Source organism: Lagenorhynchus albirostris, chromosome 19 (assembly GCF_949774975.1).
Source record: "Lagenorhynchus albirostris chromosome 19, mLagAlb1.1, whole genome shotgun sequence".
Taxonomy (NCBI): Eukaryota; Metazoa; Chordata; class Mammalia; order Artiodactyla; family Delphinidae; genus Lagenorhynchus; species Lagenorhynchus albirostris.
Window position 1 is genome coordinate 29,881,549 of NC_083113.1, and position 16,986 is coordinate 29,898,534.

Sequence of the window (16,986 nt, forward strand, 5' to 3'; positions counted from 1 at the left end):
GGTGGCCATTCTGTCCGGTGTAAGATGATATCTCATTGTAGTTTTGACTTGCATTTCTCTAATAATTAATGATGTTGAGCATTCTTTTATGTGTTTGTTGGCAATCTGTATATCTTCTTTGGAGAAATGTCTATATGGTCTTCTGCCTAATTTTGGATTGGGTTATTTGTTTTTCTGATATTGAGCTGCATGAGCTGCTTGTACATTTTGGAGATTAGTCATTTGTCAGTTGCTTCATTTGCAAATATTTTCTCCCATTCTGAGGGTTGTCTTTTCATCTTGTTTATGGTTTCCTTTGCTATGCAAAAGCTTTTAAGTTTCATTAGGTCCCATTTGTTTATTTTTGTTTTCCATTTCTCTAGGAGGTGGGTCAGAAAGGATCTTGCTGTGATTTATGTCATAGCGTGTTCTGCCTATGTTTTCCTCTAAGAGTTTGATAGTTTCTGGCCTTACATTTAGGTCTTTAATCCATTTTGAGCTTATTTTTGTGTATGGTGTTAGGGAGTAGTCTAATCTCATACCTTTATATGTACCTGTCCAGTTTTCCCAGCACCACTTATTGAAGAGGCTGTCCTTTCTCCACTGTACATTCCTGCCTCCTTTATCAAAGATAAGGTGACCATATGTGCGTGGGTTTATCTCTGGGCTTTCTCTCCTGTTCCATTGATCTATCTTTCTGTTTTTGTGCCAGTACCATACTCTCTTGATTACTGTAGCTTTGTAGTATAGTCTGAAGTCAGGGAGCCTGATTCCTCCAGCTCCATTTTTCTTTCTCAAGATTGCTTTGGTTATTCGGGGTCTTCTGTGTTTCCATACAAATTGTGAAATTTTTTGTTCTAGTTCTGTGAAAATGCCATTGGTAGATTCATAGGGATTGCATTGAATCTGTAGATTGCTTTGGGTAGTATAGTCATTTTCACAGTGGTGATTCTTCCAATCCAAGAACATGGTACATCTCTCCATCTATTTGTATCATCTTTAATTTCTTTCATCAGTGTCTTATAATTTTCTGCATGCAGGCCTCTTGTCTCCTTAGGTAGGTTTATTCCTAGATATTTTATTTGTTTTGTTGCAGTGGTACATGGGAGTGTTTTCTTGATTTCACTTTCAGATTTTTCATCATTAGTTTATAGGAATGCCAGAGATTTCTGTGCATTAATTTTCTATCCTGCTACTTTACCAAATTCATTGATTAGCTTTAGTAGTTTTTTGGTAGCATCTTTAGGATTCTCTATGTATAGTATCATGTCATCTGCAAACAGTGACAGTTTTACTTCTTCTTTTCCGATTTGGATTCCTTTTATTTCCTTTTCTTCTCTGATTGCTGTGACTAAAACTTCCAAAACTATGTTGGATAAGAGTGGTGAGAGTGGGCAAACTTGTCTTGTTCCTGATCTTAGTGGAAATGGTTTCAGTTTTTCATCATTGAGGATGACGTTGGCTGAGGGTTTGTCATATATGGCCTTTATTATGTTGAGGAAAGTTCCCTCTATGCCTGCTTTCTGGAGGGTTTTTATCATAAATGGGTGTTGAATTTTGTTGAAAGCTTTCTCTGCATTTATTGAGATGTTCATATAGTTTTTCTCCTTCAGTTTGTTAATATGGTGTATCACATTGATTGATTTGCGTATATTGAAGACTCCTTGTATTCCTGGGATAAACCCCACTTGATCATGGTGTATGATCCTTTTAATGTGCTGTTGGATTCTGTTTGCTAGTATTTTGTTGAGGATTTTTACATCTATGTTCATCAGTGATATTGGCCTGTAGTTTTCTTTCTTTGTGACATCTTTGTCTGGTTTTGGTATTAGGGTGATGGTGGCCTCGTAGAATGAGTTTGGGAGTGTTCCTCCCTCTGCTATATTTTGGAAGATTTTGAGAAGGATGGGTGTTAGCTCTTCTCTAAATGATAGAATTTGCCTGTAAAGTCATCTGGTCTTGGGCTTTTGTTTGTTGGAAGATGTTTAATCACAGTTTCAATTTCAGTGCTTGTGATTGGTCTGTTCATATTTTCTATTTCTTCCTGGTTCAGTCTCGGAAGGTTGTGCATTTCTAAGAATTTGTCCATTTCTCCAGGTTGTCCTTTTTTTTTTTGCGGTACGCGGGCTTCTCACTGTTGTGGCCTCTCCCGTTGCGGAGCACAGCCTCCAGACGCACAGGCTCAGCGGCCATGGCTCACAGGCCCAGCCGCTCCGTGGCATGTGGGATCCTCCCGGACTGGGGCACGAACCCGTGTCCCCTGCATTGGCAGGTGGACTCTCAACCACTGTGCCACCAGGGAAGCCCCCACGTTGTCCATTTTTTTGGCATATAGTTGCTTGTAGTAATCTCTCATGATCCTTTGTATTTCAGCAGTGTCAGTTGTTACTTCTCCTTTTTCACTTCTAATTCTATTGATTTGAGTCTTCTCTCTTTTTTTCTTGATGAGTCTGGCTAATGGTTTATCTATTTTGTTTATCTTCTCAAAGAACCAGCTTTTAATTTTATTGATCTTTGCTATCGTTTCCTTCATTTCTTTTTCATTTATTTCTGATCTGATCTTTATGATTTCTTTCCTTCTGCTAACTTTGGGGTTTTTTTGTTCTTCTTTCTCTAATTGCTTTAGGTGCAAGGTTATGTTGTTTATTTGAGATGTTTCTTGTTTCTTAAGGTAGGATTGTATTGCTATAAACTTCCCTCTTAGAACTGCTTTTGCTGCATCCCATAGGTTTTGGGCCGTCGTGTTTTCATTGTCACTTGTTTCTAGGTATTTTTTGATTTCCTCTTTGATTTCTTCAGTGATCTCTTGGATATTAAGTAGTGTATTGTTTAGCCTCCATGTGTTTGTATTTTTTACAGTTTTTTTCCTGTAATTGATATCTAGTCTTGTAGCGTTGTGGTCGGAAAAGATACTTGATACGATTTCAGTTTTCTTAAATTTATAGCCTATGTATTCATGCTTAAATTCTTGACGTTAAGCTATATCTTTTTCATATTTGTGTTCAAGAATTTCACTTAAACTTATTTCTCTGAAGATCTGTCTGCTTTGGGGGGAAGAACTGTGATAGGTTCTAGTAACTAAAGGTAAAGAAGGGCAAGAAGACTGAAGAAGGCTGTTCTGCATCAGGTTGTATTCTGCATCTAAGAATGTTTGTTTTATCCTCCTGTGAAGCAAATTTGATTATTTTTTAATAAATTTATTTTATTTATTTATTTTTGGCTGTGTTGGGTCTTCGTTGCTGCACATGGGCTTTCTCTAGTTGTGGCGAGCTGGGGCTACCCTTTGTTGCATTGTGTGGGCTTCTCATTGTGGTGGCTTCTCTTGTTGTGGAGCATGGGCTCTAGGCACGTGGGCTTCAGTAGTTGTGGCACATGGGCTCAGTAGTTGTGGCTTACAGGCTCTAGAGCGCAGGCTCAGTAGTTGTGGCGCACGGGCTTAGTTGCTCCACGACATGTGGGATCTTCACGGACCAGGGCTTGAACCCATGTCCCCTGCATTGGCAGGTGGATTCTTAACCACTGCGCCACCAGGACAGTCCAAATTTGATTATTTAGATGAGCTTTTGTTAAATCATGGATTTCATTTGGGCCAGATTTATTCTCAGCTTTCCTTTGTCAATCTTTGAGTAATTACAAAAATAGCAGTAGATGGGAACGGTGAAATTCTGTTTGTCAGAGATAGCCTTAATATTTTCAGGCTTATGTTTGCCTTCAAGCTCAAGTTTTTGTTTTTTTGTGGTACCCGGGCCTCTCACTGTTGTGGCCTCTCCCGTTGCAGAGCACAGGCTCCGGACGCGCAGGCTCAGCGGCCATGGCTCATGGGCCCAGCTGCTCCATGGCATGTGGGATCTTCCCGTACGGGGGCACGAACCTGTGTCCCCTGCATCGGCACGCGGACTCTCAACCACTGTGCCACCAGGGAAGCCCCAAGCTTAAGTTTTGAAGGAGGAATAATAGGGAACTATGCCTTATCTTAAACATTTAACCTTTTTTTTTATTTTTACTTTTTTTTTTTGGCTGTGCCACACGGAGTGGTTGGTGGGATCTTAGTTCCCTGACCAGGGATTGAACCTGGGCCCTCAGCAGTGAAAGTGTGGAGTCCTAACCACTGGACTGCCAGGGAATTCCCATAAACATTTAACTTTTAAGAGACAAACTTCTTAGTTGTCTAAAGTGCAGATTGTTCTTTCACACAATTTCACATGGATAGTCGTGGCTCTTGGTGGTGTAACGTTTAAATTCCAAGAATAATGACAGAAATCACTAATATTTATTGATAATATAAAGTTCTGATTAGCTTGAAATTCCCATTCATGAAGTAATTGAAAGTAGTTTAGGTCTTTTTGACCTAAAATAATGTTCTTCTTCCTCCTCTTTAGTCTAAAGCACTTAGGATCTCTACCCCACTTACTGGTGTGAGGTACATTAAGGGTAACAGCCCTTGTGTGACTCCAGTTTCTACAGCTACACATAGCTTGAGTCGTCTCCACACCATGCTCACAGGCCTCAGGAATGCACCAAGTGAGAAACTGGAACAGATTCTAAGGTTAGTTTGAGCCATTCTTGTCTTCTAAGATTTGGTTGTTGACTGTTTTCCAATTTTCTATTTTAATTTTTCACCCTTTGTGCCTTAATTCACCCATTGATAATTTTATATCAATTGCATGCTCAGTTCTGTTGTTAGTCCTTAGAGGACATAGCAATATAAAACGTATGAATAGAAAATGACCCTTTTTTTCTCAGTATCTTAGTCTTCTTGGGCTGCTATAACAGAATATGGTAGACTGCTTATAAACAACAGAAATAAATTTCTCACAGTTCTAGAGGCTGGAAGTCCAAGATCAGGGTGCTAACGGATTCAGTGTCTGGTGAGGACTGCTTCCTGGTTCATAGATAGCTGTCTTTTGCTGTGTCCTCATGTAGCAGAAGGAGGCAAAGGAGCTCTTAGGGTCTCCTTTATAAGGGCTCTAATTCCATTCATGAGGACTCCACCCTCATGACCTAATCCCTCCCAAATGCCCCACCTCCATACACCATCACATTGGGGATTAGATTTCAACATATAAATTTGGGGCAGGGGGTAAGGAGGGGGGCAACACAAACATTCAGTCCATAGCTCTCGATTATTTTTTAACATAGTTCAGGAGATAGTAACTAATAACACTAGACAGTGTAGAATAAAGCACCAAACTATCTATTACCAGTTGTTCTCTCTTAAGATTTCAGGGAAGCAGGGGATCTGTAAAGATGGGTGTTTGTCAAAGGGCTTCAGGAAGAGGATTGGACCTGAGCAAATTTCTGAAGGGTTGGTCAGATTTGAAAAGATAGCCAGTTAGATTCATAACCAATGTAAAACCACTGTAACTTTCTAAGTTTTATAAAACACCCTTAGCCTGAGAAGGAAGTCAACTACCTTTAGTTCCTTTGATCTGTCTGATACTAGTAGGAATATCAGGGAGCATTAGTGAAAAACACAATAGACTGAATTTCATTACCTGTGCATAATTTTTGGCAAATTTATTTGACAAAATTACCTCCAAGACTGCTCCTGTTCCTAAAAATTTATGATTTAATGATGTAGACTCTATAGGAGCCAATTTGATTTCTGGTGATGTGGTGTAAGAAAGCTCTGTATAAACATAAAATAATTTCCCACTCATAGCTAGACTCATTAAATACCAAGGCTGACTAATTTTCCTGTACATTTTCATGAAGTCTACTTTATTCATAAACTTGATTGTGATTGACACCCAACAGGGTTTGTCTGTATGGCCTCTTCCTAAGTCATATTTCTCAGATGGACCTTGTTTACCTAGAATTCAGAAGCATTTTATAAATACATTTTAGAAGCCTGTCTTAACTGTTATGTCTTCCAGATCTCTTTACAGTCTCTAACTAGGAGTAGCAGCTTCTTTAATCTTAAATAACCATTAGTGGAGTTAAATATTGCCAGTAGCTACTAGGTAAAACCAAAGGGTCCTGTTTTTGTAACCTCTGTGTATGTTCATAAATAAAATTCTGCTTGCATATGATATTCAGTAGCCATCTCTACCAGGATTATAATTGATTATATTTCCTTTATAATTTTATAAACTTGCTGCATTTTTATAGAGAATATTTATGTTTATGATCGCGATAAAGACATAGTTGTTACAGAAGCCCACATGGTGATCATCTGTATTATGCTTCTGCATTGAACATATATTGCCTTTCTAGTAAAAAAAAAAATCAATGAAATAAACTTCATTTTAGAGGAAAAAATGTAGAATGCCAGTAATGATTTATATAAGTTTGTTGTAGTATAGATCATATACCCCTTCATTCTGTTTTTTTCTAGGAGTTCTTAATAAGAGTTGTACTGCCCTCTAGGGAAACAGTTGAGGGCAGTTTTGTTTGTCATCAGTGATTGCAGATGTGTAGGCTAGGTGGGTCATGCACATCAAATAGGCACCGGTCAAAGTTCCTAAACTTAACTGCAGTAAAAGGTACAGCTCCATGAAAGAAATATTTTTTCATTCAAATGGTAATACTAACACCTTTGATAAGGAATTATGGGATCTCCTGGATTAATAGGGAAGTGTATAGTTTCTATTTGAAGTATTTTATATTTACAGGTTAAAATTACTCTGAAATTACAGAGTTGTAAATAGTTTATCACTTTGTGACTTGACAAAACCTTTAACTCAGATAATTTCTTCTTATTTTTTTAGGACATGTTCCAGAGATCCAACCCAGGCTATAGCCAACAGATTGAAAGAAATGTATGAAATATATTCTCAGCATTCCCAGCCAGATGAGGATATCAGTAATTGTGCTAAAGGTAAGGCTTAATATTATCTATATTGCTCTCATCTTTGAACTTTAACTACATGCATTCCTTTCTTGGAAACCGAGTCAGAAATATGAAGAAAAAATTTGACTTTAGACTGAGGGCCAGAATATGGATGTCCAATTTTTCTGTCAACCAACTGATTTCTGGGCCATTCTCAATAAGAGAGAAATTTTAGACTGATAATCTTTATTATGTTGGACTTCTGGCACTTTAAAAAAATCTTTGGTTTTCATTTGTAGGCTGGATTTTCAGTATAGAACAATAGTGATTCTTCAAAATGATAAGAACAAGGACAGAATATAATAGTTGTTACATGCCCAGACCCATTGGAGTTGTTTGATGTCATGAAGTATGAATACCAAGTAGGAGTAGAATAATAAACCAATTACATATGTCTTAGCACAGAGCTGCTCTATTCAAAATACAAAAAAAAAAAAAAAGTGTGAATCTTGATGGAATGCTATTGCAGTTTTTATGTGCAAACTTCATTTCACAATTTTAGAAAAATTTCAGTGTTACCATGAAGATGAAATTAAGGAATCTTAGGGATGATTGAAATAGCAACTGTAGGAAGTGCATGTATATGAAGTGTTGGGTTGGTTTTTAAATTTTATTCTGCTGTAGGGAATGGGATGGATCCTCATTTTCCCCAATATTTATGTTCTTTGCATGTGATTTTTGTGTTTTTTATTATTTATGCAGAAATTGCCAGCAAACATTTTCGTTTTGCAGAGATGCTTTACTATAAAGTGTTAGAATCTGTTATTGAGCAGGAACAAAAAAGACTGGGAGACATGGATTTATCTGTGAGTAAATAGCTAATGTACTGAGCACCACAATAAAATGTAGTTTCCTTTCAGCCCCACCCACCAAAAAAAAGCCATTATTGAAAAAATAATATATGGCTTTGAGGGAATAAGATTGGCATCTAAGAAAACTTGTGTTCTGAGTCCTCTTACCTCCAGTCCCCCACTTAGTGTTTCTCATTGCAGCAGTTTCTGTGGGTAGTAAGACTCTGTAGTCAAGGATTAAAACATTCAGACTTAACCTTAATTGAGGTTTTTAAATAACATAGAGTTTTAATTCAAGCCATGTATAGAATAAATTGAGTATTGACTATATAGGAATTTAACATAAACATTCAACCATTGATCTTTGGCTAAGATAATTTTTCTAGATTGTACAAGTGATATTACTTTTAATGACATCAATAAAAATAATTTTTTTAAAATTAATTTTTAAATAAATTTTAGAGAAAATTGTAAAATTGACAAATAATTGTTCTAACTCCTTGTAACTATTTACACTTCTCTTATTCTATATAAAAATATGGCTGTGTATACAATGGAATGTTACTGAGCCATAAAATAGAGTGAAATTCTGCCATTTGCAGCAACATGGATGGACCTAGAGATTATTATGCTTAGTGAAATAAATCAGACAGAGAAAGAAAAATACAGTATGATATCACTTACATATGGAATCTAAAAACTATGCAAAACAGAAACAGACTCACATATATTGAAAACAAACTTAGGTTATCAAAGGGGAGGGGGAAGGGGCAAATTAGGCGTATGGGATTAACATATACTAACTACTGTGTATAAAAATAGGTAAGCAACAAGGATATATTGTATAACACAGTCAATTATAGCCATTATCTTGTAATAACTTTATTTAGAGTATAATCTGCAGAAATACTGAATCACTAGGCTGTATACCTGAAACTAATATAATATTGTAAATCAACTGTACTTCAATAAAAATATTATATGGCTGTATATGGTTGTAGGAATTTAAAAGGCTGTTTTAGGACAGTTTTTTTTATTTTGAAAACATACAGAAGGGTATATAAAGGTTTCTAAATGTTCAAGCTTTGTTTTTTTTCATAGGGCATTCTGGAACAAGATGCATTCCACAGATCGCTCTTGGCCTGCTGCCTTGAGGTCGTCACTTTTTCTTATAAGCCTCCTGGGAATTTTCCATGTATTACTGAAATATTTGATGTACCACTTTATCATTTTTACAAGGTATTTTTAAAAATCTGAAACTGATGAGGAAATTGTGGATGAGATCTACTTCCTGTGGTTAGCCATCTAATTCATTTTAATATATGAGTACATTTCTTCTATTTTTAATTACATATTTAATAATTTCCACTCTAAATGGGGAGCAGAGAAGAAATAGGAGTCTTAAGAACTATATATATTCTTTCAATGTATTGTATAGACCTATTTTGTGTAAAAGTTTCATATAATTCCTCCTTTTGTCTGATAAAGTCTTTTAGAATACTTTCATTTTATGAGCTAAGAAGGTTTTAGAAAAGTAGCAAACATATCACTAGCTAATCATGATAGCAACCTTCTTTTTTTAAAAAAAATTTTGACTTATTTATTTGGCTGCGTCAGGGCTTAGTTGCGACACACGGGATCTTCGTTGTGGCATGAGAGATCTTTCATTGAGGTGCGCAGGCTCAGTAGTTGTGGTGCACAGGCTTAGTTGCCCTGCGGGCACGTGGGATCTTAGTTCCCCGACCAGGGATCGAACCTGCGTCCCCTGCATTGGAAGGCAGATTCTTAACCACTGGACCACCAGGGAAATCCCCACAACCTTCTTTTTTATTTTATGAAAATTAAATGAAAGTGTCTTTCAAAAAAAAAAAATTCCTTTTCACATATTATATAGAAGCACAGAGTTATAGCATTGATTTGGTTTCCCTCTTAATATTGATTTAGTGTATGGATTTAATTCTCCTATAGTAGTCAAAACTAATTTTTATAGTGGCATAAACTGAATGTTCAGAGTTTTTAAATGTGAAATTTTGGGACTTCCCTGGTGGTGCAGTGGTTAAGAATCTGCCTGTGAATGCAGGGGGCACGGGTTCGAGCCCTGGTCCGGGAAGATCCCACCTGCCACAGAGCAGCTAAGCCGGCAAGCCACAACTACTGAGCCCGCGTGCCACAACTACTGAAGCCCGTGCGCCTAGAGCCCGTGCTCCGCAACAAGAGACGCCACCACGATGAGAAGCCCGTGCGTCACAGTGAAGAGTAACCCCTACTCACCGCAACTAGAGAAAGCCCATGAGCAGCAACAAAGACCCAATGCAGCCAAAAATAAAATAATAAATAAATAAATATATTAAAAAAATAAATACGAATTTTGAGTAATGTTTTTTAATCTCAATAGACAAGGCATGTTTTTTAAAGATTTTTGAAATTTTTAATTTAAAGATTTTTTGAAATGTATCACTATACAAAAGATTTTATATAATTCATACATGCAGTTTAAATAATTATTTATAAAGATAGTGAAAGGAAGAGCACCTGTTTCAAAATAGTACTATTCTTTAAACTTGTAATTTTTGATAAATTGACTTTTTTGTTTCTATAAATATGTAAAAAAACTTAAATAAGTTTACCAATTTTGCTTTTGCACTTGAACAATTTTTTTTGTTAAAAAATAATTGTTACTAAACAAACCAAGACATTTTTTAAAATTTCAGGTGATAGAAGTATTCATTAGAGCAGAAGATGGCCTTTGTAGAGAGGTGGTAAAACACCTTAATCAGATTGAAGAACAGATCTTGGATCATTTGGCATGGAAACCAGAGTCTCCACTCTGGGACAGAATTAGAGACAATGAAAACAGAGTTCCTACGTGTGAAGAGGTTCGTGAAAAGATGTTAACATCTTTCTATGATAAAAGTATATCAATATATAGTCTATTCATAATTCTCTTTCACCGACCACAGTTAAACTTAGCATCTTCCTCATAAGTATGGGAGGGTAATAGCTGGGTTTAATTTGGTACAATCACCCCTATATCTAAGGGGAACCAAGAGTCAGAAATAACTTGTGACTGCCCCAAGGTTTCAGTGACAGAGTAAGAGTTCAGTGTTCTTTCTTGATTTTCTAATCAAGTTTCAATACCTTAAAATGGTTGTCTAATTCTCTAAATCAGTAATGAAGGTTAATTTATATTTTGTATCCAATTATTAGATTTGAATATTTTAAGCCTGCCAGAATTTTTTTTAACTTCAGTATGAAAGTGGAAAAGACAGGGGATTTTATTTAGGTGGAATAACTGATGAGCCAAGATAGTTTTCTTTTGCCTTAGATTATTATTATATTTCTAATTAAAATACTCTTTTGAATAATGGCATTCTGTGTAAACATTCCCTAATAGGTCATGCCACCTCAGAACCTGGAAAGAGCGGATGAAATTTGTATTGCTGGCTCCCCTTTGACTCCCAGAAGGGTGAGTGAAGTTCGTGCTGATGCTGGAGGACTTGGAAGAAGTAAGTTTAAAATATTAAGGGAAGTATTTTGGGGCCTAGCATCTGGAGATTTAAATTCCATCTAAAACTACAAGTGAAGTTAGTAGGGTGTATATAGAAGAAAGTGTTCTGTACATTATAGTACCACATGGATCACTTTAACGCTTTTGAAAAATATTAAAGAACACAGGAAAATGCGTGAAAAGTCAAGTGTCTTTTAAAATTGATAGAATGCCGTATAGTAATGTGATTCCTATTTATTAAGTGTATCTTTTTTTTTTTTTTTTTTTTTGTTTTTGTTTTTGTGGTACACGGGCCTCTCACTGTTGTGGCCTCTCCCGTTGCGGAGCACAGGCTCCGGACGCGCAGGCTCAGCAGCCATGGCTCACGGGCCCAACCGCTCCGCGGCACATGGGATCTTCCCAGACCGGGGCACGAACCCTTGTCCCCTGCATCGGCAGGCGGACTCTCAAGCACTGCGCCACCAGGGAAGCCCAAGTGTATCTTTTTTCTATGAGCATGCAAAAGGGCTGAAATGGAAAAACCAAACTATTAATGATTATTGTTGGGTAATAGAATTCTAGGTGATTTCTGTAAAGTTTTTAAGATGAATATGTATTACTTTTAAAATCGGAAGAAACAGAAAAATCTTCTTAAAGGTAGAGTGTATGATCTAATTAGGTACAGATGAGCCATTGAGTTAAGAGGACTGAATGGCCTGAGCATGTTCAGCTTTTTTTTTTTTTTCTTTGGCTGCACCTTGCAGCTTATGGGATCATAGTTCCCTGACCAGGGATTGAACCCGGGTCGTGGAAGTGAAAGCAAGTCCTAACCACTGGACTGCCAGGGAATTCCCAAGCATGTTCAGCTTTGACTCTTGTCAGTTGAGCAGTGCTACCCTGGTTAATACAACAGCATTGCTGGCCCTGAGGTACAGAAAAGGGAAATTTTGCTTTTCATCTGGTTACATTTTAGGCAGTTCTTTATAACATCTGCCAGGTGCAACGTTTGTTTACATCAGATAAAACAACTTTTTAAAAAAAGCAATTCTGTAAATCCAGAGAGTTCTAAATCCTTGAATTCCATTAGAAGGACATTCTTGTTTCTAGATCAACTTTTTAATGTAATTGATAAGCACTGGCTATAGAAGAAAGATCAGTTTTAAGGAATCACTTAAAACTGATCAGAGTGAGGAATCAGAGTGAGGAATCACTCTGTGTCAGTGCATACTCAATGAATATGGATGATCTATATGAAAACTTACTCATTTTTGAAAGAGGAGGCATAAAGGCTTAATGGTTTATTTTTCTGCTTATTATCCACTCAGACCCATAGATCTGATAGCTGGTCTTCCTCAGTCCTATTTCTGTAGAGTTTTTCCTTCCCTAATCAATGGATTAGGACTTGACTTTAAACTTCATTTTTTTGTACTTATCACTTATCACTTCTCCATTTTCATGAGGTCTTTTAATATTTTACGAGATAATGATCGTAATTTGAAACACTTATTTTTTTTTTTGGCCATGCTCTGCGGTATGTGGGATCCTAGTTCCCCACCCAGGGATCAAACCTGTGTCCCCTGCGTTGGAAGCATGGAGTCTTAACCACTGGACCGCTAGGGAAGTCCTTGAAACACTTTTAAAAAAATTTTATTGAAGTATAGTTGATTTACAATGTTGTGTTAATTTCTGCTGTAGAGCAAAGTGACTCAGTTATACATATTCTTTTTCATAATGGATTATCAAAGGATATTGAATATAGTTCCCTGTGCTATACAATAGGACCTTGTTGTTTATCCAGAGATAATGATCATAATTAGTGTATTCTTCCTAACTCTGCAGCTTTGTTCCAAATATAAATCTAGTACATTTATTTGCTTTTGTATCACCAGGAAATTATAATGTTAAGCCGCAGTCTGTCAGAACTGCTCCTGTCAGTCCTCTTATGAACTCCCTACATAGATTTTAATATTTAAAACCCAGTGATGTGCAGTTTTTACAGCTGGACATGGAAGAGGGAAAGGGATGCCTCTCAAAAATTCAGACAGTGGGGTGAATACTTAACTGTAATGATTAACAGAGTTTCTGTGTGGGATGTTGAAAAAACTTTGGAAAAGATGGTGTTGGTGTTTGCACAGCACTGTGAATGCGGTGCCGCTGAGCTGTACACTTAACAGCGGGTGAAATGCCAAGTCCTATGCTATACGTATTTTACCACAATTTTAGAAAGCTAGTAATATACCCAGAACCACTGAATTGTACAATTTAAGTGGGTGAAATATGTGTGAATCATATCTCAGTAAAGTTGTTTAAAAAAAAATAAACTAAGCTGAATTGAATCCAAAACATGTATATCCATTCTTGCTAAAGAACCGAATTGAATTTTAGTAACTTTCTACATGTAAAAAATGACAAAGATGAAAATGCATAAAACGGGGTAAATGCTCCCAGATGATACGTAGTAATATCAAATCCATCAAGTCTTATCAAGTAGTGTCTTTACAGTGAAATCACATCTTACATGAGTGTTCTGTAGAAATTGAATATGGTAGAAAAATAGAAAATTATTTAAATTGCCCCTCAGTCCTCAGGACCCTGTGGTAGTGGAGGGCAAAGTCTAGTTTGATTTAGCAAAAGGTGGAGTGAAGAAGGGAACACTGTGAGACACATAGAGAAAAATCCTTCCTTTAAATTTTGCTCTTAATAGTATTCAGTTGAATTTTCATTCATTGAATGTAGCTATGATGTGACTCCTGTAATTTTTGTTTTTTGATTATATAGTATTTCAAACACTAATTAGTTGTGAACATCACTTCTAGGATGGAAGTCAGATCTGTCTCCTTGAGTTAAATGATTTTTTTTTTTTTAACCCTAGGCATAACGTCTCCAACCACATTATACGATAGGTACAGCTCCCCAACAGCCAGCTCTACCAGAAGGCGGCTATTTGTTGAGAATGATAGCCCCACTGATGGAGGGACACCTGGCCGCATCCCCCCACAGCCTCTAGTCAATGCTGTCCCTGTGCAGAATGTATCTGGGGAAGCTGTTTCTGTCACACCAGTTCCTGGACAGACTTTGGTCACCATGGCAACAGCCACTGTCACAGCCAACAATGGACAAACAGTGACTATTCCTGTACAAGGTAAGGAAGGCAGAGTTGAATATTACGTTCCTTCTCTGTGGCACTTATTAGAAAGTTACTCGAAATTTGGCTGGAATGATGATATGAGAGAAGAGTGGGGGAAAGGGGTTGGGAGGGGAAATAATTGAAAACCTCCGCCTGGAGAATCTTATAGTATCAACATTTTCTTCATGCTTTTTTTCTCTGAAACAAATTCTAGGCATTGCCAATGAAAATGGAGGAATAACATTCTTCCCAGTCCAAGTCAATGTTGGGGGGCAGGCACAAGCTGTGACTGGCTCCATCCAGCCCCTCAGTGCTCAGGCCCTGGCTGGAAGTTTAAGCTCTCAACAGGTGACAGGAACGACCTTGCAAGTCCCTGGTCAGGTGGCCATTCAACAGATTTCCCCAGGTGGACAACAGCAGAAACAAGGCCTACCTTTAACCAGCAGCAATATTAGACCCAGGAAGACCAGCTCTTTATCGCTTTTCTTTAGAAAGGTAATTTTTCTAAAGAAAAATGTACCTTACCAGTTCTAGAGCTTGGGAAATACAAGGGTTAGATAAACAAAGTTTGAGATATTTTTGTTTATCTACTAGGTTTATCACTTAGCAGGTGTCCGTCTTCGGGACCTTTGTGCTAAATTGGATATTTCAGATGAACTGAGGAAAAAAATCTGGACCTGCTTTGAATTCTCCATAATTCAGTGTCCTGAACTTATGATGGACAGACATCTGGACCAGTTGTTAATGTGTGCCATTTATGTGATGGCAAAGGTGAGTACCATTAGGAATTTAAAGGAAAAAGTAAAGATGCTACTTCCTTACTCTCAGAACACTTTTAACAGCTTTATTGAGATAAAATTCACATATCGTATAATTCACTCATTTAAAACGCACAGCTCAGTGGATTTTAGTACATTCATAGGTATGTGTGACAATCACCACAGTCAATGTTGGAACATGGTATTCCATTGTATGCATATATAATATTTTGTTTACCATTCATGGACATTTAGATTATTTCTACTTTGGGGCTATTATAAATAACGCTGCTATGAACATTTGTATACAAGTTTCTGTGTGGACATCTTTTCATTTCGCTTCTGTATATACCTTAGGGTGGATTGCTGGGTCATAGGGTAAACTCTATGTTTATTTGAGGAACTGCCAGACTGTCTTCCAAAGTCAATGCACCATTTTACATTTCCACTGATAGTATATGAAGGTCCTTATTTCTCCACATTCTCATCAACACTTTTTATTATCTGACTTTGTTTTTTAAAATAATTTATTGAGGCGAAACTCACATAACATTACCCATTTTAAAACAAACGTTTCAAGTTTTAACATTGGTAACTTTTTTCTTCTTTTTCAAGGTTTGTTTGGCTAGTCTAAATCCCTTGAAATTCTTTATGAATGTGTCAGTTCTGACTTCTTGTCACAAAGAAGTCAGGTGGGGTTCAGATAGAGATTATGTTGAGTCTGTAGATCAGTTTGGGGAATATTGCTATCTTAACCATATTTCACTTTCTGATCAATGAACGTTCGGGACCTATGCTTTTCTTTATGGGTAGTTTATTGATGGATGATTCTTTTTCTTGTTATGAGTCTATTCAGATTGTCTGTTTCTTCTAGAATCAATTTTGGTAGTGTATGTCTTCCTAGGAATTTGTCTGTTTCCTCTGGGCTTTCTAATTTGTTGGCACACAGTTGTTCATAATATTCCTTTTAGTCCTTTTTATTCTTTGTCAGTAGTAATTTAACAATCTCTCTTTTTATCTTAGTGTAGCTGAAGGTTTATCAATTTTGTTGATTTTGTCAAAGAACGTGATTTTGGTTTCATTTATTATTATGCTCTAATCTTTATTATTCCCTTCTTTTTGCTTGCTTTAGGCTTAGTTTTGTTTTGTTTTTCCTGGCTGTGCTGCACGGCTGGTGGGATCTTAGTTCCCTGATCAGGGATCGAACCCAGGCCGTCAGCAGTGAAAGTGCCAAGTCCTAACCCCTGGACCGTCAGGGAATTCCCTAGGCTTAGTTTTTGCTCTTCTTTTTTCAGTGTCTTAAGATGAATGGTTAGGTAATTAATCTTTCTTCTTTTTTACTATAGGCATTAAGAGCTATAAATTTCCCTCTAAGCACTGCTTTAGCTGCATCTCATAAGTTATGGTATGTTGTGTCTTCATTTTCATTCATCTCAAAGTGTTTTCTGATTTCTCTTTTGATTTGACTTACTGGTTATCTAGGTGTGTTAATTTCAACATATTTGTGAGTTTCCCAAATTTCTGTTAATGATTTCTAGTTTCAATCCATTGTGGTCAAAAAACACACTTTGTATTAATTACTTCAATCCTTTTAAATTTATTGAAGTTTCGTAGCCTAGCATATGGTCTATCCTGGAGAATGTTCAATATGCACTTGAGAAGAATGTGTATTTTATTGTTGGGTGGAGTGTTCTATAGATGTCTGTAAGGTTTTTTAGTGTTTTTTATAGTGTTAAAGTCTTCTGTTTCTTTGTTGATCTTCTATCTAGTACCCATCCATTATTGAAAGTGGGGTATTGAGCTCTCTAAATATTATTATTGAATTGCCTATTTCTCCCTTCATTTCTGTCAGTTTTTACTTCATATATTTTGGTACTCTGTTATTAGGTGCATGTGTTTTTTGTTTGTTTTTTTGCATGTGTGTTTTTAATCGTTGTACCTTTCTGATGGATTGACCCTTCATCATTATGAAATGTCCCTTTTTATCTCTAGTAACTTTTATTTTTTGTTTT

General features: G+C 36.7%; 1 protein-coding gene across 3 annotated transcripts in view; it reads left to right on the forward strand.

The window, feature by feature from the left end:
• The window catches only part of RBL2 (RB transcriptional corepressor like 2), a 51,838-nt gene that overhangs the window by 19,094 nt on the left and 15,758 nt on the right, over positions 1 to 16,986 (forward strand). For all 3 annotated transcript variants that reach the window (XR_009537314.1, XM_060132582.1, XM_060132581.1), the window contains exons 9-17: positions 4,359 to 4,525; positions 6,690 to 6,799; positions 7,514 to 7,617; positions 8,704 to 8,841; positions 10,314 to 10,478; positions 10,997 to 11,108; positions 13,962 to 14,231; positions 14,431 to 14,711; positions 14,811 to 14,987. Coding sequence is in view for 2 of the 3 variants with exons in the window: in XM_060132582.1 (XP_059988565.1) it covers positions 4,359 to 4,525; positions 6,690 to 6,799; positions 7,514 to 7,617; positions 8,704 to 8,841; positions 10,314 to 10,478; positions 10,997 to 11,108; positions 13,962 to 14,231; positions 14,431 to 14,711; positions 14,811 to 14,987 (1,524 nt within the window). In the remaining variant the exon portion in view is untranslated. The remainder of the gene's footprint in view (positions 1 to 4,358; positions 4,526 to 6,689; positions 6,800 to 7,513; positions 7,618 to 8,703; positions 8,842 to 10,313; positions 10,479 to 10,996; positions 11,109 to 13,961; positions 14,232 to 14,430; positions 14,712 to 14,810; positions 14,988 to 16,986) is intronic.